Source organism: Musa acuminata, chromosome BXJ1-5 (assembly GCF_036884655.1).
Source record: "Musa acuminata AAA Group cultivar baxijiao chromosome BXJ1-5, Cavendish_Baxijiao_AAA, whole genome shotgun sequence".
NCBI lineage: Eukaryota > Viridiplantae > Streptophyta > Magnoliopsida > Zingiberales > Musaceae > Musa > Musa acuminata.
The window spans coordinates 47,362,152-47,382,518 of record NC_088331.1 but is presented as its reverse complement, the minus strand read 5'-3'; the positions used below and the strand labels follow the sequence as shown (position 1 = coordinate 47,382,518).

Genomic DNA, 20,367 nt, shown 5'->3' with positions numbered 1-20,367 from the left:
TCTACATCTTCGACGATCCAATATTCGGCCGGGAGGTCCCTCTAGCAGTCGGTGGTCATGCCGCAAGCGTGGCACGAGAAGACCATGGACTATCACTGGAGGAACGCCTCCACCATGCCCGTTCTGTGTTACCCTACCAGCTCGACCACTAACTTCGGCATATGGAAAGGCGAAAACCCCTTGGATTACACGATTCCCCTCTTCATCCTCCAGCTCCTCATCATCGTCATGACGAGCCGTGTCGTCGCCATCCTCCTCCACCCCTTCGGTCAGCCGCGATACGTCTCTGAGATTTTGGTAAGCGCTCTCTCTCTCTCTCTCTCTAGACGTAAGCCCACAAGGTTTGTGAATATGATAGGGTGGTTTCGTCCTGGGTCCCACGGTGTTGGGTCGGATCCCCGGTTTCCTTCGGACGCTCTTCCCCTACCGGAGCTTGCCGATCCTTGAGGTCATAGCCCATGTCGGCATCATCTACTTCGTCTTCATCATCGGCCTGGAGATCGACCCGACGTCGCTGCAGCGGACAGGAAAGTACGCCATCTTTGCCGCGGCGTGCGTGGTGTTCCCCTTCGCAGTGGGTGCCATCTCCGGCAAACTCGTCCACACCTACCTCGCGATAGAGACCAACAAGTCCTCCTTCCTCACCTTCCTCGGCGTCACCTTCTCCATCACCTCCTTCTCCGTGCTGGCGCGAACCCTCACCGAGCACAAGCTTATCAACACCAACCTCGGCCTTACCACGCTGTCGACCGCCATGTTCATCGATAGCTGGGCGTGGATCCTCCTCTCGATGGCCTTCTCCTTGTCCAGCGGCAATCTGCCTGCGATAATGTGGACGATGGCCTCCGGTATGGTGTTCATTTTATGGAGCGTGAAGGTGGTGAAGCCGGCGGTGCTGTGGGTGTCGCGGAGGAAGCCGAAGGGGGAGGTGGTCGGGGAGCTGTCGGCGTCCGTGATACTGGTTGGGGTGATGGTGTGGGCGCTGATGGCGGACGCCATCGGCATAAACGCCGTCTCGGGGGCGTTCGTGTACGGGCTGATGATACCGTACGGGCCTCTGGGGGTGGCGCTCATCGAGCGGGTCGATGACTTCGTGGAGGGCCTGTTGCTGCCGCTGTTCTTCGCCATCTGCGGCCTGCGGTCGAACCTCTACTCGGTGAGCAACGTCTGGGCGGCGGTGGCGCTGGCGATGGTGGCGCTGCTGTCTGCTGCAGCCAAAGTGGCAGCTTGCCTGTCGGTGGGATATTTGTACGACATGCCGCTGAACGATCGGTTCGCCATGGGCCTGTTGATGAGCACCAAGGGGGTCATCGAGATGGTCATCCTCAAAATCGGGAGGGATATGGAGGTATTCTGAGCTTCTCTTGCTGTTTTGTTCTGGACATCATTGTAACCCTCGAGATTGACGCTGTAGCTGCTTTCTCAGGTTCTGAGTGAGCAGGCATATTCCATCTTGGTGGTCATGTCGGTGGTGATAACGATAGCAGTAGGGCCCTTACTGAAGCTAGCGACGACGAGCAACCGCGGCCAAGCCTCGTACCAGCGCCGGACGATCATGTGGCCGGACCCTAACTCGGAGCTCCGGATGCAGGTGTGCGTCCACAACACCCGCAACATCCCCTCCATGCTCGGCCTCCTTGAGGCCTGCTGCCCCACGAAGCGCTCCCCCGTCTTCGTCTTCGCCCTGCACCTCGTGGAGCTCACCGGCCGTGCCTCCGCCATGCTGGTCGTCCACGACACCACCGGCTCGGCCTCCTCCTCCGATCCCCAGCACCTCCACAAGGTCCCCCTGGGTCGGTCCCGACACATGATCCAGGCCTTGGAATCCTACGCGCAGCGTGCCGCCGGCGTAACAATTCAGCCCCTCACCGCCGTCTCCTCGTACTCCACCATGCACGTGGACGTGTGCGGGGTCGCCGAGGACAACTGCGTCGCCCTCATCGTCCTGCCCTTCCACAAGCAGCCGACGGTCGACGGCGACATGCAGGTCATCAACCCCGCCATCCACTCTCTCAACCAGAGCGTCTTGGCCAACGCACCTTGCTCCGTGGCCATCCTCGTCGACCACGGCCTCAGCGGACCCAGCAGGATGGCCGTCGCCCAGCACTCTGTCCACCACGTCGCCGTGCTATTCTTCGGCGGCCCCGACGACAGAGAGGCTTTGGCACTCGCCTCCCGGATGGCGGAGCACCCGGCCGTCAGCCTTACGGTGTTCCGGTTCATTCCGGGTGATGACTTAGCGACGCGCCCTTCCATGCGACGTTACGGCTCGAACAACTCCGACGAGGTACTCACATTGGAGGAAGACGAGGAGAAGGAGGAGCAATTCGACGAGGCATACATCACGGAGTTCCGGCTGAAGCACGTGAGCGACGAGACGGTGGTGTACATCGAGAAGGTCTCCAACAACGCCGAGGAGACGGTGGCGGTGATTCGGTCCATGGAGGGCATCCATGACCTGTACGTGGTGGGCAAAGGCGGGGGTTCTTCGTCTCCTCTGACGGAAGGACTGACGGAGTGGTGCGAGTGCCCGGAGCTGGGGCCAATCGGGGACATGTTGGCGTCGAACGACTTCAACGCCAACGCATCGGTGCTGGTGGTGCAGCAGGGCATGCAGGAGGAGCATGAGGTGGCGGTGGGGATGGTGGGAGAAAGCCCATGGAAGCCGAGATGAAGCCAAGCAGGGGGTGAGCCGAAGGAGAAACAAGCGGCGGGGATGGGGGTGATGTGATGAGATGAAACCGACACGTTCTTTTACTCGATGTACATAAATATGACATGAAGACACACGGGAGGGGTTGCCTCCACCGGTCCATAAATAATGACGACCGTTCTTGTGGAAATTCTTAGATGAACCCGGTTCACCGTGGCAATTCTCGAACCAAAACAAATGATCTAAGAGACATTGACATTAACAGAAATTCTCAGATGAACCCGGTTCACCCGGTTCGACCCATCACACCATCAACTTTGATTATGAATAATTATCCATATCAATGTCTCAAATGGCGAACCTAAATGAGCTTTGATGATGCAGAATTATCCACTAAATCTTCACAATCAACATCCACAACCTTAACTTTGTGCAGAATTTTCATCAACTTAGCTAATTTTATTTAAGTATTATGTTATTTTTTTAATTATAATTATAATATTATAATTAAGTTTGGTTCCCATCGATTTTAAATATGAATAATTATCCATATCAATATCTCGATTGGTGAACCTAAATGACATCGACATTCTTAATTTTGTTCATTGTCTATGTTAATAATAATTATATCGTAAACTTTAATAATTTTATCTAAGTATTATGTTATTTTTATGCCTTTGTAACGAGTCAACCTAACGATTTATAATCTTGTAATATCTTTTAACGATTTATAAAAGAGAAAATGAGTTAGTGAACAAGCTAACGATCGAATAAAATATTGGGATATCATAAATAAATATTTAAGTAGACACTTTATATATATATATATATATATATATATATATATATATATATATATATATATATAATGTAAAATACAAAGATAGACTTGCTATATAGTAATATAACAAACATAAAAGTTGCTATATGGAATCAAGTGACAGACCATCCATAGATCATACCCTGAAGCCTCATGTAATTATGAGTTACTCGAGAAGGGTTACGGGGAATCTCACACATGTGATATTTTTTAAGTTCTTCGTACATAAAAAGACTTTATTTCTAGAACAACTTTAACTTATATAAGTATTTAAAAATCTAATTAGGTCAGAGTTGTAAATATAAATAAAATAGAAAAGACCAAAACTAAAGGGAGACTTCTCCCTAACGAATAAATAAAATCATTATGCTATTAAAACATACATTCATCTCTCTTTATTTCATCCGGTATTTATGATCAACATTAAGCTTAAGCTTTTGAATTTATAAATCAATCAGATATGGCATTTATCAGTTTCAAGAAGATATATGCTTTATGATAGACGATAGGAATAGTAACGTCGATGATCGTAGCATGCAATAAGATGGCGGGAATATTGATATTGCAGTACGTGGAAGAACCAAACTCACTTGTTAGTCTCTCGAGCCTTTTCGTTCATCATATAGCATCTCCTTCTCTCTCTCTCTCTCTCTCTCTCTCTTGCGTTACTACTAATACCAATCCCGATCACACATACATATATATATATATATATATATATATATATATTATCTCTGTTCCTCCCTCCTCCCCCGGTGGTGAAGTGCGATTGAAGGCTTGAACTCGGGTGGCGCTTCCTCGCCAGCCTGAAGTTAGACGTAGGGTGGCGGCTTTGGGAGGGTGGTGACATCACCGCAGAGCAGTGTGTTGTCCGGAATGCTGTACTCGTCCCTCAGGGACCTCGCCGGCGACAGCACGCTGATGTAGAGCTGCTGCCCCAGGTAGTGCCTCTCCCACAGCTCCGAACGTAGGCTCCACATCCCCGCGTTGTCGAACGTCAGCATGATCGCCGACCATGACCTCGGATACACCTGGATCGTGTGCCGGCTCACCGCGTCCAGGAGGTTGTACGTCTTCCGGCTCGCCGGCGTCCACTTTCCGTGCCCCATCCTGCAATCCCACACACGGTATATGTCAAGTTCATCGATGGACCATGGCGTAGAAGCGGTGCGGTGGGCGTTGGAATTACCCGACGGCGAAGAAGGAGTAGCCGTCCAAATGGAACGACTGAATGCTCCGTTCGGGATTCTCGAGGATGATCTCGATGTAGTCCCTGAAGGTGGCATTGAGGACGTTGGGCGCGGCCGTGATGGTGGCAGAGGCTGCCGGTGGTTCGTCACTGATGGAGTCGTACTTGAACACTTTGTCGGCGATGCCGTAGTACTCGGCGAGCTTCAGCGGGGTCTCGGTTTCCACATGCGACACGCCGTTGAGGGCGAAGCGGCGCTTTCCGTTGACGAGGCCGACGGAGCTGGCGAGCTTTATGGTTCGGGTGATGTTGATGCTCCCGTAGTGGTAGGAGCCCTGCGGGTTGGGTCGGGCGGCACTGGCGGTGAGGTTCCATCGGAAGGACCGCCATTGGTTGAACGACCAGGCCCAGCCGACGGGCCCCGCCGGCAGTTCGGATGATGGAGGCACGTTGGAGCCGGCGTAGCGGACGATGCCGGTGGCTGTGAGCATGTACTTGGTGAAGCGCGTGGAGGCGACCATGTAGTAGTCCTTGGGCTCCTGGTTGGCGGTCACGAGCACGGAGAGGCACTGCCCTACGTGGACGTCGAGGGATTCGTAGTCGTTCTGCACGGTGTGCGATCCGTCCATCTCGACCAGCTTCATCAGATGGTTCTGAATCCGGAAGTTGAGCGACACCTTCAGGCCGACGTTGCAGATGCGGTAACGATAGGTCTTCCCGGCCTCCATGGCGAAGAGCGGAGCGTCGTCTTTTCCGGCGGCGTTCTTGCCGGGGCTTCCATTCATGAGGATGCCGGTAGGGTTGCCGATGCTGCGGCCCGCATCGAGGATCCCGGCCAGGGCCTTGTGGCTCTTGGTGTACCAGTCACCGATGAGGACCGTGTAATCGTCGGCGGGGTCATCAAAGGGGACGGGGATGAGAAGGCGGCTGTTGACACGGAGGCCGCCGAAGCCCCCGGCCGCCCGGTGCATGCCGACGGATGGGAAGTAGAAGAAGCTTCCGATCTGGTCCTTCACCTGGAAGTGATAGGTGTAGTTGGTGCCTGGCGGAATGGGGCAGTTGGTGCCCAGCATGCCATCTTGCCATGAGTTCTTCCTCTGCTGGATACCATTCCTGCTCTCCACACACACACACACGGATTAGGTTTCCAGCTACGTCGGTAAGCACGCAGGGATACGGAGGACAAACCAGGTGAAGAGGAACGGCTCATCCAGGTTGTTGAAGACGTTGATGACGATGTTGTTGTTGGTGGTGGAGTTGATGTTGGGGCCGGGGAACTGACCATTGATGAGGATGGCCTGCTGAGGGACGCCGAGAGGTGAGATGGTGCCGTAGGTGACGTTCCATGTAAAGAAGAGGTACGGGTCCTCGGCGCGGACCGCCGAGAGGCCGAGCAGAGAGACGAACACGAGGAACGCAACGCCGGCCATCTTCTCGCTTGCTGCCCTCTCTATCTCTATCTGTATATGTATCGGCTACGACCTTCGCCTTCCTTTTGGAGTAGTGATGAAGCGGTGGAGACGGAGGAGGAGAGGTTTAATCCATACGTGGATAGAGGAAGGAAGGAGAAGGCCGAAGGGAGGAGGAGGAGGAGGTTGTTGGCTCTTACCTTCGTCTCCGGCGGGGAGCCCTAATTTATAGAGGAAACCGACGGATGAATAGGCTTCCCGTTTGACACCTTCAAAGCCTCTGTCCGATCTTCGCGGTCTGCTCCCTGATGCAGCATTCTACCGGAGGAAGAGGAATAAGGGGCGTCGACGATGGAAGGGCGAGCGAGAAGGGCGCGGAGTGCAGAGAGGATCGCGTGGGTGGCTGGTTGGAGGCCGCTCAAACGCGGAGGTTTGGTTGGAAAAGGGTCCCAATGAGGATCCGAATTGGAGTCAATCCGGATCCGATAACAACTTGGATGGTCAATTGCGCTCGAGAGACGTCTCGTCGGATGGTCAATTTCCAGGGGGACAACCTCAATCGTGCGCCCCGGGCCGACTCAGGTGGGGCCAATGGACGTTGGACCCCACCTTCCTCTTTTTTATTTGAGAATAATAATGAATTTTTTTTAAAATTAAACTTTATAATTAAATACATATTAATTTAAAAATTATAGTAGAATTAAAAGTATTTTTAATTAAAATTAAATTTGAAATTAAATTATAATACCCCAATCTCATATACATCAAAATTATAACTATCATTATCAATAAAAGTATAAATAATATATATTATTTATTTTGACTTAGTGATATGACGTACTGACACGGACTTAGCTGGTTTTGCCTAAGTCGTGCGGCACCCTTGCGCGTCCGTCCGCAAAGGTCAGCCTCCCCGAAGCCTCCCATTGTCCCTTAGGACCAACAAAAGAGAGAACGGGTTAAAGAGAACGCCTCAAACGGGATCCACAAGCAAACATGTCCGAAAAACACTTCATAGACAAAGCAAATTACAAACAGACTTTACAAGCTCTGAACAGTGGCACAACAAAGGGTAAAATGGTCCATTACAGACCGAAAAGCTCTCGCACGTGTCTACATGACACAACCTTTATTTACAAGCCTAAAGAGGCCACCAACCCAACTAAAATGGGACTATTAAGCCTTCGGCCGCCCCTTTACATGTTGTACAAGGCATGAACATGCCAAACGACACGGACATACATAAGCATTACATCAAACACCTTGTTTAGAAGTTTGTCCGTGACATTCTCCCCCACTTATCCCTTCGACGTCCTCGTCGAGGCCTTTGTGAACACTGCATCTCTTCGCCTTTGCTGAGTCTTCAATCTTCTGCTCCAGCTGCAATGCGCCTCCTGGCTCCCAGCTGCTCTCCGCTGCTCTTTTTGAGTAGTCGAACCTTTGATCCGCCATGCTGCTTCTACTCGCCAATGACTCTTACTCTGGTGTGGGGTTGGCTGAGTTGTGTTGATCCTCGTTGATTCCTACGGATCCACCAAATGAAGGAAAAGACCATTCTTACTGCGCCAGTTTCTCAAAATTTCCACATGCTGCTTGAACTGGGTGGATGCTTGTTGGAGCTTTAACGAGCATCGCCTCGCAAACTTCTGAAGTTTTGGGTCCTTCCTCCACAAAATCTGCTCATTGACTCTTCTTTCAGTTAGTTGTCACATCCAAGTAGGTTCGCATCACTTCCGCTTTCGATTGGCATTTCGTTGGGAAATGAAGCGGACAATCTACTCTCAGTAGCACTGATCACCGTTGGTGAGGATTTGACAACTATTGTCTTCCATTATCTTCGAAGGGTCTTTGAACTTGTGCAGAGCTCCTCTGCTGGATAGATAAGAGAACTGGGGTACTCGGTTTCGCCCATTCTCTTAAGAGTTGAGAAGGCAAAGGTTACTTGACTTCGCCCGCCTCCTCGAGGTTGTACTTCATGCATCGAGCTGGTTACTGGCCTTCGCCTGCTCTTTGCTCACACTTCTGAAGCACTTGAAGTGTTTGCACTCCTTGCGTTGAGTTAGCTACTGTGATTCACCTTCTCAATGCCATTGAACTTCTGGAATGCAGGAAGTTTTCACCCCAACTTGGAGTAATTCTCTGATAGATGAGGTCGCCTCTGGGATTGTACCGTCTTCTCCATCAACCCTGCCGCCTACTACACTGAGTAGCAAAGGTACAGCACCGCGTACTGCTTGCTTCGTTCCTTGGTCGTGCACTCTTGCATGACCCGAAGTCCTTCACTTACGGCCATCTTGATGAGAAACTTGTTGACACCGGTCTTACGAAGTTTCTTGGCCTCTGCCCTTCAGCCTTGTCTCGGTACTTGGAGATTTCCTCTGCATGCTCCACCTCCTCGGCCCCTTTCACGACCAAGCGCTCTCCCTCCGTGAGAGCAAGGGATCAATGACTTTGACGGAAGTCCCGCCTCTGCGGTACCATGGCGCTGCCATGCCCATGGCCCTACTATCCGTCGCCTCGCATCTACATCCCTTTTCTTCACAATCAGTAGATATGCCTTCGTGACACTCCGCTGAGTCCACCTCCATTCTCACCGATTGCTTGATTTTGGGTAGCTAAGTCCCTCTGGACTTGTCGTCGCTTCCTCGCCCCTTTCGACCTCCTGCTTCAACACCTCTGTGTTCTCCAAGCAGTCTGTTTGTTCGATGGAAAGACAGACTGCAACTCCCATGCATGGCCTCTGCCATCACATTGTAGGGTTTGCACCGATTCTGTTCTCCTTAGCTTCCTTGGTAGCAACGTTCGCTTACTCGACCTTGTCCTCTGACTTGTCGGGCTCCCTTAAGCGAATATGAGCTCTGGAGCAGTCCAACTCTCCAGCTGCTTCGATCATACCTCTGCATGATCAAGTCCCTCTCATGGGACTCACTGGTACTTGCATTCGAACTTTTCCCTTGGTGGAACCCAGCCCCCATATGCTGATGACCAAGGTTTTCATCCGATGCAAAATTCGGTGCACGCCCGGAAGACCCGCCTCTGCGGTACCATGGCCTTCACTCCTTGAATCCATAGCCCTTCTTGCCGTCGTGTTGTTCACCAAAGCGGAGCTCCCAGTAGCTCCCGATCATACCTCCATATGATCTAGTCCCTCCCGGGACTCTGTCGTGTGTATCGCATTGCCACGAACTGTCCCACCACGATCCGCTGCACCATGTCGCCTCCTGGTGACATCTCCATTGCATTCTGATCCTTGTGGAATAAACTCGAATTGTGAACCCTCCATGTGTGGCCTCTGCCAATACATCGCAGGGTCTCCTCCACCTTCGATTTTGTTCGCTCCTTTGGCAATCGACCTTCATCCACCCACTCTTGGGTCACACCTAGATGAAGCACCGCTCTAGGACAATCCGTCGCCTAGAAGCTCCCGAAGTCCACCGACTTCGCTGTAAATTGTGCACCATTGCCTGGATCCTGGGCCTCTGCCCCTACCAGCACAATCTCCGCTGCGCACCGCTTCCTTCATAGCAACTCGAATGGCAACACTATGGCATATTCTTCAAGAGTACCCGCCTCTGCATCCTCTTGCCCCGTGCTAAGGCCTTCTGAACTCAATTTCGCCTCCGCAAATTGAGTCGCCTTAGTTCCTCCATCAAATGCTCCTCCGAGATAAGGTGCATGTGCCCCGAAGCTCCCTTCGTCTTTGGCACCATGCAAGATGAGTCTGCTCCGTCAGAATGAAGGACCCATGGAACAACATGATCTTACTCTTGCCTCTGCAAGAGTTCATGTCCTTGACCTCTGTCTAAGGAAAGCACTGTGCCTCTGCTCCATGTTCCAACTTCTATGCTGGCTCCCTTCAAGCGGCTTGAGTACTTCGCCAAGTTACCCCCAAGTTGCTCCGCTCCTCGTTTTTTTTTTTTTTGCATTGAGTTGATGGTGGCCCTCACGCCCACCATTCCACGGGTCAGCCCTCCCTTGAGTCCGATCTCCATATCGACTCTAAGTGTGCCTTCATTTAAGTTGCTTCAGGTCGCTCCCCCACTTGATCTCGCAATGCATCCACCCATGCATTCTCTCGAGCGAGATCATGTGACAACTCCTCGCTGCTTGCTCGGTCCATTGAGCTTCGTGGAGTTGTTGCTTGTGAGGTACTCCTCCTCAACATGTGAAGTCCGTCTCACATGATTCTCCCTCTGGAGAGCCGAGACTTATCCCTCCTGGATAACTGTCCCGTTGGAGCAACATCTCTCTTCGTTTCGGAGACCACCATCCCCTTGGACTACTCCGATCTGCTGAACAAACTGTGCATTGTTCTGCCTCTTGCAAACGCACTTGCTAGATTGCGCCTCCACGTCAATACAGCCACCGCTGCACCCCTCCAGGCCTAGCAACATGCTGAACTCGTTGCACACTTCAGCCTCCTCCGGACGTATCCTTCGCATGCCGAAGAGAAAGTTTCAATGCTCCATGGCGCCGAGTCTCGGTCGCCTTGGGATGGCCACGAACAATCCATCGTCCGCATACAAGCCCATGCATGAGTACCGAATTCTTCGAGTTAGCAATTCCCCTCACCTCTGTGAGCTTTGCACAACTCTTTCGGTCGCTGAGCAACTCATTCCACTTTGCATGGTCTCGTCCTTTTGCCAAGCGCCTCGCTTGCCTTGAGCACCATCAAGTAAAGTTGTCAACGTTGAGCCGTAGCTCAAACTCAGCCATCCCAACCTTTGTGCGCTCCAGATTCTTCCAAGCTTGCCTGTTCTCGTGGTGCCTCTTGCGCGAAGGGTTGGCCATTCCTCTGAATGCCAATCTCAGATGCCCGCTCCTCTGAGCGACTCTTTTCCCTACATCTCCATGCCCGTTTTCCCTCAAACGGTCGGGCATGTGCTGACTGCCCTCAACGCAGCCCCGCTAGGTCCCCCACGTTTGCATGTCAAGTGTTTCTATGAGTGCTTGTCCCGCTCTGATACCATATGACACGGACTTAGCTGGTTTTGCCTAAGTCGTGCGGCACCCTTGCGCGTCCGTCCGCAAAGGTCAGCCTCCCCGAAGCCTCCCATTGTCCCTTAGGACCAACAAAAGAGAGAACGGGTTAAAGAGAACGCCTCAAACGGGATCCACAAGCAAACATGTCCGAAAAACACTTCATAGACAAAGCAAATTACAAACAGACTTTACAAGCTCTGAACAGTGGCACAACAAAGGGTAAAATGGTCCATTACAGACCGAAAAGCTCTCGCACGTGTCTACATGACACAACCTTTATTTACAAGCCTAAAGAGGCCACCAACCCAACTAAAATGGGACTATTAAGCCTTCGGTCGCCCCTTTACATGTTGTACAAGGCATGAACATGCCAAACGACACGGACATACATAAGCATTACATCAAACACCTTGTTTAGAAGTTTGTCCGTGACAGTACGGTGTAGGAATACACATATGTATTATGATGATGTATGGTACGAGAGTATATGTTTATGAATTTATTATGTTTTGCATATAAGTATTTTGTATTATTTTGATATAAAATTTTGACATAGAATTTTTTATCATAACATTTTGTATGATATATTGTAGAGTTATAGGATAACATATTTACCGTTAAATATCTTTTACCGATGATTTTAAAATATTATAATATAACATGATGTATGAACATCTAAATAAAACTATAAGAGTTTATACTTACCGAGTAATTACTCAGACTATTTTATATAAGTAAAAATACCAGTACCTTGCCTAAGCGATTGGGCCGAAAAATAATAACATTAAAGTTTATGCTACTGTTAGCATTTATATATGTATAACTTTTAAACATATTGTATGATTTTATTTTTATTTTAGTTAAAGGTTACAATTATGTTCATATGTCAAGATCATTATATACAAAGGAAATCCTGTCATTGGTTTAATAAATTAGCATGTTTATTTTTAAGATTATCTATTTTTCTATTCACTCTCATTGATAACAATAAAATAACTAAAAAATAATATCCTACTTCAATCTTTTTGCTTCTTTATTATATAAGGAGTAGGATATTACATAAGTATAAAAAAAAAGGGTTAATAGAACAAGAATATAATAATGAAACAAAAATTTTAACTGTATGTGTCTTTTTGCTTTTTTATTTTTTATTTATCTATTATATCATTATGATTTTCAACAAATAATGCATAGTAAATGCTAATTTATAAAGTGTGTCAGCTAGTGAGCAAATGTAATTTTGTGTAACTTAACTCTTTCGATCTTTAGCTATATGAAACCATCCTTTTAGTTAATATTTTTTTTTATCTCATATACATAAATATTTTTAATATCTTTTTTTATTCATATGGATTGATTATTTTTTTTCTTATTTCTGAGGCTTCAAACTTAATTTGTATATTTTCTAGCTGGGTTATTCACTGATGCATGCTTCTTATTTTTATTCAATAAAATCATATTTTGACTCAAGATTAAATTTTTATTAATCATGGCTTTGATATCATATCAAAAATATTGTACCGATGAGTTTGAGCCAGTATGATATTAGGTTATGGGTTAAAACCCACACTTTCAATCATGATCATATAATATTATCTTTTTTAATGTATATCTGTTTATCTAATATTGATAAGGTCACTTAGTTTCACGTTGGTTGGTTGAGGAGTATGTGAACCAATGACTCATAAATTCGTCAGGTTTCTCTTACTCTCAGAAACGTCTTTTGGAGCACAAAACCATGTGGGTATGTCCATCGCCCAAATAATCTCTTATCAAATTGGCATTAGAATGATGATTCAAACCTCCGACCTTGTGATTAATAGTCACAGGAGAGAGCGCAGCTCTTGTGAGCTCCTTTTGAAACTCACATATTCTGAAAGGACAAAGCAGACAATTCTTCGAGCCTACGGGCAACCAAATGATCTCTTATCGCGCGCGCGCAAACACATATATATATATATATATATATATATATATATATATATATATATATATATATAATATGCATTTGCAATACATTTATGAAAGAATCAACATTTTGAATGGAAATCCGTAACGAAGAAGCAGTGTCATGGTGCAGGGTTCATTCAGTACCAACATGATCTGCCATTCCATGTGTGATGGCTCCACCATGTGATTCTTAAGGATAAGTTCTGAAAACAGAATGATGAATCGCCTTAGTCTCACCGGCCTCATCTGATTCACTCTCCCGACAAGTTGATAATAGTTATATCTGTTGGCAGATTTGGTAGGTTGGTTGGATGTCATTGATAGATGCTGAAGAGAACGAGAGAGAGAGAGAGAGAGAGAGAGAGAGACAAAAACCAACATTATTACGTAACCGGATGGATACTTAATGTGAGAGTGTAGGAGCACAGTGGTTTGACTGTTTCTTCTACCCTTACATGAAGGTTGGGAGAAGGAAAGAGTCTAAAGATGGGAGCACATGAGAGCACATGCATGCGGATAGGAATCACTCTTCTTCTCCGCTGGGGAAGACCAACAAGTAAGTACTAATGGTGGCAACAACAACACCTCTTTGTTTGCTTAGTTCCCTCTGCTGGTTTGTCTCGGCTGGAGGGAGGAGAAGATACAACATATTTTACTTACGAGGCATCTATGAATAGAGAGAGAGAGAGAGAGAGAGAGAGAGAGAGAGAGAGAGAGAGAGAGTGAGTCTAAACAAACGAATCTTATCATTATACAAAGGCCGTGCTCTGCTCATCGAGCATAATCTATTAATCTATCTAATAAAAGATGTTGATCGTCGATAATAATTATCCATCGCGTCATAGTCAGCCAAAATATAAAGTTGATTGGTGAGGGTGCTCCGAAGTACCTCATGATATTAGACTGGTCCCTTTCAAGCTTTCAAACTTGGATGCTCAAAGGCATATTTTTAAGACATCCCAGTCTTTGATAGTTAGTGTACATGACACAAAAGCTTCAATGATTTTTTTTGGGGAATGTGCTCTGCTGAGATAGCTTGCACATCCCAATCTCAGGTCTATTAATGATGTGGAAATGGACAAAACATGCCCCCCCTCTCCCTCTCCCAAGGTTACATTTTCCTAACCTATTTTTTTTTATTAAAATAAATCATTTCATTAGCCCCAAATTGTTGCATCCAAAGAGGGAGAAAAAAAAGTCATGATGTGATTAGATGTCAAACCGAGAGCACCTGTTAATTCTTGGTGATACATGTCATGGATAGGTGTGAGGCTTTGCAGCTCCACCAAGTCTTCTCTGTTAAAGAGTTATAATCCAATTGGCATGATAGCTTATGCAGAATGGATAGGCTGTGAAAAGAGATGAAATAATCCCAAATCCATCAGGAAAAGTATGGGTACAAAGACTACTTTCCCTGTCCCCCCTTTTCTTTTTAATCTCTCTCTCTCTCTTCTCTCTCTCTTTCATGACATGCTACTAGTAGATACTCATTTCACCAATGCAAAATTGGCAGGTGTGATTTTAGCACATCATTGTGACACATCTCTTCCTTTAAGATTGTGTTTTCTAGATTGAACTAGTACAAGAAATTAAGGTGATTAACTGACGATAATATACAAAGGAAGCAGAACCACAAAAGAAAGAGAAAAGAAGATGAAATTATTCCAACTTTTTGTGAATCCTTTCTCTGTCTACTATATTGATGTCGCCTACACTGGATCATCAAAGAAAAAAAGTAAAAGCCATTGGACAGGATATCTGAGATAGAGAGAGAGAGAGAGAGAGACAAGGGAGGGAGGGAGACCAGGGCGGACTTGCATGCATGCATGCATGCATGTACAACTCCAAGTCTTTGCTTTTGCTCCTCATAAGCCAGTGGTCCTTCTTCACCTCTGCTGCAGCTCTTCTTTTCTTTTTTCTTTCTCCTGGCCTATACATTCACCGTAACCAGTCCAGCTTTCTGTGAATGTTGTTTGCTGTCTGTACTTGGTATGGGGGATTTGTTACGTATCTTGGTGGGTGGTGAGGGGGAGCTATAGCTAGCTAGTACTAGTAGGTGGCAATGGCAACATCAGCAGTAGCAGCTGCAGCAGTAGTAGTAGTTGATGAATGGATGGATGGATGGGTTTATTGGGTGATTGATAGCTCACTCATGGATTGGCAGCTGTTCCTTGCCAATGGAAGGCCTACTGTGGATGAAGGGATGTGGGGAGGGAGAGACAATGGAAGGCCTTCTTCCTATGCTGGTCATATAGGTTGGAAACTACTATTCGGTAAAAAGAAAGTGAAAAGAACCATAAACCTTGGACCGTTCTGCAACTTCTCTTTTCCTGTGTTCCACTATCCTTTTGCTTTACTGGGTGTGTTACCTGCTAACATTGAAGCAAAAGTTGGAAAGGAAAAGAAGCTGTCATGAGCAACTGGTGGTGTCTTTCGATGGACAAAAAGGGCAGAGAGGCAGAGACTAAGCCTTACGTTGATGGTGAGGGCTCGCTCGCTCCCCTCGGCTGCTTCTTCACCTTTACATTCCGACCGCTCCATGGCCCGAGGAGAACCTGCTTACAGCCACAAACCGGGATCAAATAAGCCTTTTAGGCAGCAATTGGTGAATTAGTTCGACGACAATCTTTTCCGTGATACCTTGGCATTTGGAAGAAGCATGAACTACTGAAGGAGGGCACGTCCAGTGACGAAGTGGTGGGCAGCAGTGTGGAGGCAATTAGGTGGCTGTTGTTGCTGCTGCTGCTGCTATTATTTGTGATGCAGCAAGTGCTCATGTCTTCACCGGCGGAGAACGAGTCGGGCATGAACGGGGATTTCGTCGGTGGTGAAGCAAAGGGGCTATCGGGCAAGTTATGCTCGGCGCTGCAGCCAAATTGTGAGACAAGTTTACGTTTCTTGATTTGGAGGAAAAGAGAACACATTTTATCTACTCCCATGTTCGTGTTACATCGTAGAACTTGACGTTAAATTACCTTTCTTGGAAGCCACCATCTTCATTGGGGTTCGCCTCACGAGCAGATTCCTCCTGCCCTGCCTTCTGCTGGAGTAGGCCATGGCCACTGTTCACCTTCTCTTCTGGTGCAGCAGCACTGAGGCTCTTCTTATCTGTACAATGAGCGACAAAATCTACTGTAGCGCATCTATCATCGAAACATGAAACATCAACCAATTCAGGAAAGACCACAAGCAAAGCAACCCACCCTCTGCTGGTGATCCTTCCTGGCTACTGCTGCTGCTGCTGCTGACATTACTGCTCCCATCTGCATTACCGATAGATTGGGCGGCTGCGATGGTGGGGGAGTTGATGGAGGCCGGGGCTGAGGAGGAGAGGCCTCTGTTGCTGAGGTCAAGATGGAGGCCCATGAATCGCCTCCCTTGCAGCTCAATGGCCCGCTGCATCTCCGCTGCTTGCTGATGCTGCTCCTCTAGCTTCCTTCTCAGCAGAAGCTCCTGTCCGCCGCCGCCGCTGTACAACATCCTTGCTCCTGTTATGATATCCGTAGAACAAGACTTCACTAACCTTTAACCAAAACAAAGAACAAGCGATGAGAAAGCAGGACTGGTTATCAGGACCCAACCGAGCAGTTGAAGGTCATAGGCATCCCTGGCGTCCAGGGCCGTGGGAGTCGTGCATGCAGAGAAATCACCCCTCTCAGCGTGCTGCTGCTGCTGCTGCTTCCTGAGGTCGGAGAGTCCACCATTGAACATAGTTAAGATTAACTGGCACTGCTCAAAACCCATACCACACAGCAAGTAAAATAAATCACTTGTGATGAAGGTTGAGGAAGGAGGATTGCCTGTACTTGTCGGGGACCTTGCCCTTCTCCTTGTAAGGCTTGACAAGAACTCGGGAATCGCAGACGAAGTGGGGGTTCCCTTTGGCCAAGATCATCTTCACGGTCTCCGGGTACACGAAGGTCACGAAGCCGAACATCCTCTTCTGCTGGTAGGGGATCCTCACGTCTTGCACCGGCCCGTAGATGCTACGAAACCGACCAAGGAATCAGTAACCAGAGATTAGACTTCCAAGAAGAGGAAGGGCGACTGTGTCATACGTTAACGAAAGGATTACCGACCAACCTGAAGTAGTTGGAGACATCCTCTTCCCTGAAGGTGCTGTCAGCTGGGAAGGTTAAGTAGATCTGCCTCGAACCAGGATTTGCCATCAAATCGCTTCTTTCTAATCTTGATCTACCCATGAACTTGTGGGCCTCGTCCCCGCCCAGCATCAGCGCTGCTGCGGCTGCCGCAGCTGCCGCCCTGCAGTAATTTGAGATTCTTGATTCGAACACGCATCGCTGAGATAGGCGCCAAGGTTGCAAGCATTTTGACCGGAGAAAGATGGTACCTTTGGCTCTCATTCTGCTGTTGCTGCTGCTGCTGCTGCTGGAGCAAGAAGCTGAGGCATTTGCTCGAGGATGACGACGGCGATGGAGGCACAGAGCCCGTCGGGGAGTAGGGGAACGCAGAAGCCATCAGCTGCGAAGCGTTACCAATTCTTTGGCTCTTGGACCTCAGTAGCAGCTCCTGGAACTGCTGCTCCACCACCCCATCCATCTTGGTGCCAGCAACCACGGCAGCCGCCGCTGCAGCCTCCTCCGGGAGCCCGTGGAGGAATCTGCACGCGGTGCCGTTCTTGCAGTAGCCCCTCGCGAAGTAGAGACACGGCTTCCATCCGAACCCGGCGGCCGGGTCACCGAGGCAGAGGTCAGCGGCGGAGCAGCTCCGCCGGTGGTGGTAACCGTTGACACCCCAGCCCATACCGTAAGGGAAGAGGGCACCATCGCCGTTGCCGCTCGGGCTCCGGCACTCGATGTCCGGGTGGAACATGTCGCCGCCGAGTTTCGAGGTGATAGAAACGGAGTGACTGGAATCAAGGGCCGCGGCGGGGTCCCCGAGAAAGGAGAGCTGGTCGGGGAGGTGGAACTCATCGACGAGGTCGCCGCCGCCGCCGTAAAAGGGCGAGACGCTCACGTTACTGGGGCTAATGAGCTCGTCAGAGTTCTGGAGTTCGTCCAACGACCCATTGAGGCCGGTACCGCTGTTGGAGCGGGAGAACACGGAAGGCGGAGCCCATGAGGACGGGGAGGAGACGGCGAGCGGCGACGGGAGGCCCCCAGAGAGCAGGCGTGAGGCGGAGTTTTGGCGGAGGAGGAAGGGGGAAGCAGGAGCGCCGGCGGCGGAAGGCGTGCCGGGGGCAGAGGAGGTCGGAACGGAGACGAGGCCGATCTCCTTCCTAGCCTTCAAGACCACGGAATGAAGTTGGGTCTCGGGGCCGAAGGCCAAGCGAATCATCTCCTTCTCCCCGTGTTCCTGCAGCAGGAGCAGGCCCATGATCTTGGCAGCGTTGTTGGGGTCCAGGTTCTGGATCCTGGAGAACACTATCCTCGTCGCCTCGTAGGCGTCCATGAGTGAAGTAAATTGAAAGGAGTACTCCTCCTCCTCCTCCCTCTTCCTCGTCTTCCTCCTCCTCGGCTCCTCCTGCGCTTCGCCTCTTATAGCAATACTACTACAAAGGAACAAGAACCAGAGAGAGTGTGCATTAAAAGTTGATGCTAACTCTGTGGAGCTGCCATTAAAAGACATCAAAAAACAAGAAAAGTGCAGGCAGAAAAGGAGAGCCCTTGCCCTCTTTAAAATTAGTGGTACTCGCACACTTACTCTTCACTAAATATAAAGACGCTTTCTTTCTTTCTTTCTCTCGCATCCTCCTCCTCCTCTCGCTTGTGGTTCAAATGGTCGCAGCTTCTAGCCACTGGTTGACCCCATTTGCATCGACGACGACAACCTTCCTAATCCTACCCACCCCAATTCCGCTGGGACGCCATCGTCTGCTGCCACTGCGCCCTGCATAGCTTGCTCTCTCGACTTCTCTCCCGTGCTTCCCTGCTTTTTTATCACAGAGGAGAGATTCGTGAGAGGATAGGTAGCTCCTAGATCTGCTCAAATAGATCAGTCCTTTTTTATTCTCTCTCTCTCTCTCGGCCACATCCACCCCACTGCTATATGTCCATCTTCCTTTTCCCTAGGTCATCATATGGTGTTCCACTGGTCAGACCCCTCGAACCCCTCTTCTCTCTCTCTCCCTCTCTCTCTCTCTCTCTTGTCGTCGTTATGGCTGGTCTTTTGTTGTCCTTGTTACCAACTTTCACTAAGATGGTGAGCAATATATTTCCCACCGTATACTGCGACAGGAGCTCACGCACCACGATGACGTGATGTGGTTTTCACGGTCACAAAAGCCCTAGGAAGAACAAGAGTGGGAGGAAGCTGGTTGAATTGGCTTTGAGCACAGTCACGAGCTTGGCTTGTTTCCTCTCCTGGATCATCATCCGCATCAGCAGCAGCTTCAGCTTTTATGTTACCGATGGGCTTTGGGCGTGACGACGGGGTTTCATCATCACGCACGGAGGTTACAGTTCTTTTTACGGCAGTACGAGCCTAACACTGTCCCGTTTCCCGTTTCCCTTTTCCCGGATCGGCTTACGGGGGAAGGGAAGGGGGCGAGTTGGATTTAAAGCGGAGGGGCGAGGATGCCTGTGTGCGTCAGAGACGTTCACATGGTGGGGTGGGTGGAGGCCCACTTGGGCGCCCTCCCCTCCCAAAGATCCCCATCGACCCACACGCGTGTCCGTGCCTTGGCACGTGTGCGGCGCTGCGCCTGCGACAGTGCCGTCGCTCGAGACGGAAACAGGTCAGCTTACCGAGCTGTTGCTATCGAGCAGCAGGCCACCGGAATGTCCAAAGGTCAAGGCCGCAATGACCGCTGTCGTTACTGGGTAAGCAGCCTCCACCTCCATCAAAGGCGTTTTCGGAAACACAACCTGAAAATGATTGAAATCAGACAGAGGAAGCCAGCAATGAATGATATTAGAGATGAAAAAAGAACTTACTGCATGAGAACTGCATATGTTTTCTCATGACTCTGCAATTAGTACTATGATGCCCTGCATGGCAACTCTCGGACGTATGCTGTGGTAAATAGGGAGTTACCGTGGCCGGAACACAGTGGAATGATCCAATCGCCAGGGCTCATATATGTTGCGCGTGGGATTTCTACCGCTCCACATGAACGGCGACGTCGACCAACCAGATTGCGGCCCTCGGAAGAGAAAGGCTGGCGCCGAGTTAGCCAAGACGGCGTGGCACGAGGCAGAGAAAAGACAAGTTGTTCTTGTTTGTAAAAGCTGAAGCCGTGAGATGGTCTCCTGCCCCTGTTTGACTGCGACACCTCATTTCTTTTGGTAGAAGCTTGGAAATGCCACCAACAGACATCAGCTTATCTGCCACTAACTCCAGCTTATACAAGACTCTGGGACCCCACTCCACTCCTCTCCAGGGTTATATATATATATATATA

The 20,367-nt window shown here is 49.2% G+C and overlaps 3 protein-coding genes across 5 annotated transcripts; 1 reads left to right on the top strand and 2 right to left on the bottom strand.

Annotated features, from left to right (window-relative positions):
- Window positions 1–33: 33 nt before the first annotated feature.
- Window positions 34–2,721, top strand: LOC103986480 (cation/H(+) antiporter 15-like). The gene is made up of 3 exons (XM_009404501.2): window positions 34–297; window positions 359–1,348; window positions 1,427–2,721. Exons 1-3 carry the CDS (start codon window positions 58–60, stop codon window positions 2,672–2,674), a joined length of 2,478 nt encoding a protein of 825 aa, XP_009402776.1. The 5' UTR covers window positions 34–57; the 3' UTR covers window positions 2,675–2,721.
- A 1,475-nt stretch (window positions 2,722–4,196) lies between these two features.
- Window positions 4,197–6,134, bottom strand: LOC135675188 (L-ascorbate oxidase homolog). Its single transcript, XM_065185462.1, has 3 exons — window positions 5,851–6,134; window positions 4,663–5,775; window positions 4,197–4,583 (listed from the first exon to the last, which is right to left on the bottom strand). The coding sequence occupies exons 1-3, from the start codon at window positions 6,090–6,092 to the stop codon at window positions 4,286–4,288; spliced, it is 1,653 nt and encodes a 550-aa protein (XP_065041534.1). The 5' UTR covers window positions 6,093–6,134; the 3' UTR covers window positions 4,197–4,285.
- Window positions 6,135–14,642: 8,508 nt separating this feature from the next.
- On the bottom strand, window positions 14,643–19,313 carry LOC135674777 (zinc finger CCCH domain-containing protein 53-like). Of its 3 annotated transcripts, none has more exons than XM_065184923.1 (10): window positions 18,669–19,313; window positions 17,356–18,516; window positions 17,088–17,267; window positions 16,805–16,990; window positions 16,586–16,686; window positions 16,208–16,492; window positions 15,980–16,112; window positions 15,645–15,869; window positions 15,480–15,559; window positions 14,643–15,373 (listed from the first exon to the last, which is right to left on the bottom strand). In XM_065184923.1, the coding sequence occupies exons 2-9, from the start codon at window positions 18,414–18,416 to the stop codon at window positions 15,526–15,528; spliced, it is 2,205 nt and encodes a 734-aa protein (XP_065040995.1). In that variant the 5' UTR covers window positions 18,417–18,516; window positions 18,669–19,313; the 3' UTR covers window positions 14,643–15,373; window positions 15,480–15,525. The 3 variants fall into 3 exon arrangements, with proteins under 3 accessions (XP_065040995.1, XP_065040996.1, XP_065040997.1); XM_065184924.1 differs by having other exon boundaries at window positions 17,356–18,513; XM_065184925.1 differs by having other exon boundaries at window positions 16,811–16,990; window positions 18,669–18,810.
- Window positions 19,314–20,367: the final 1,054 nt, after the last annotated feature.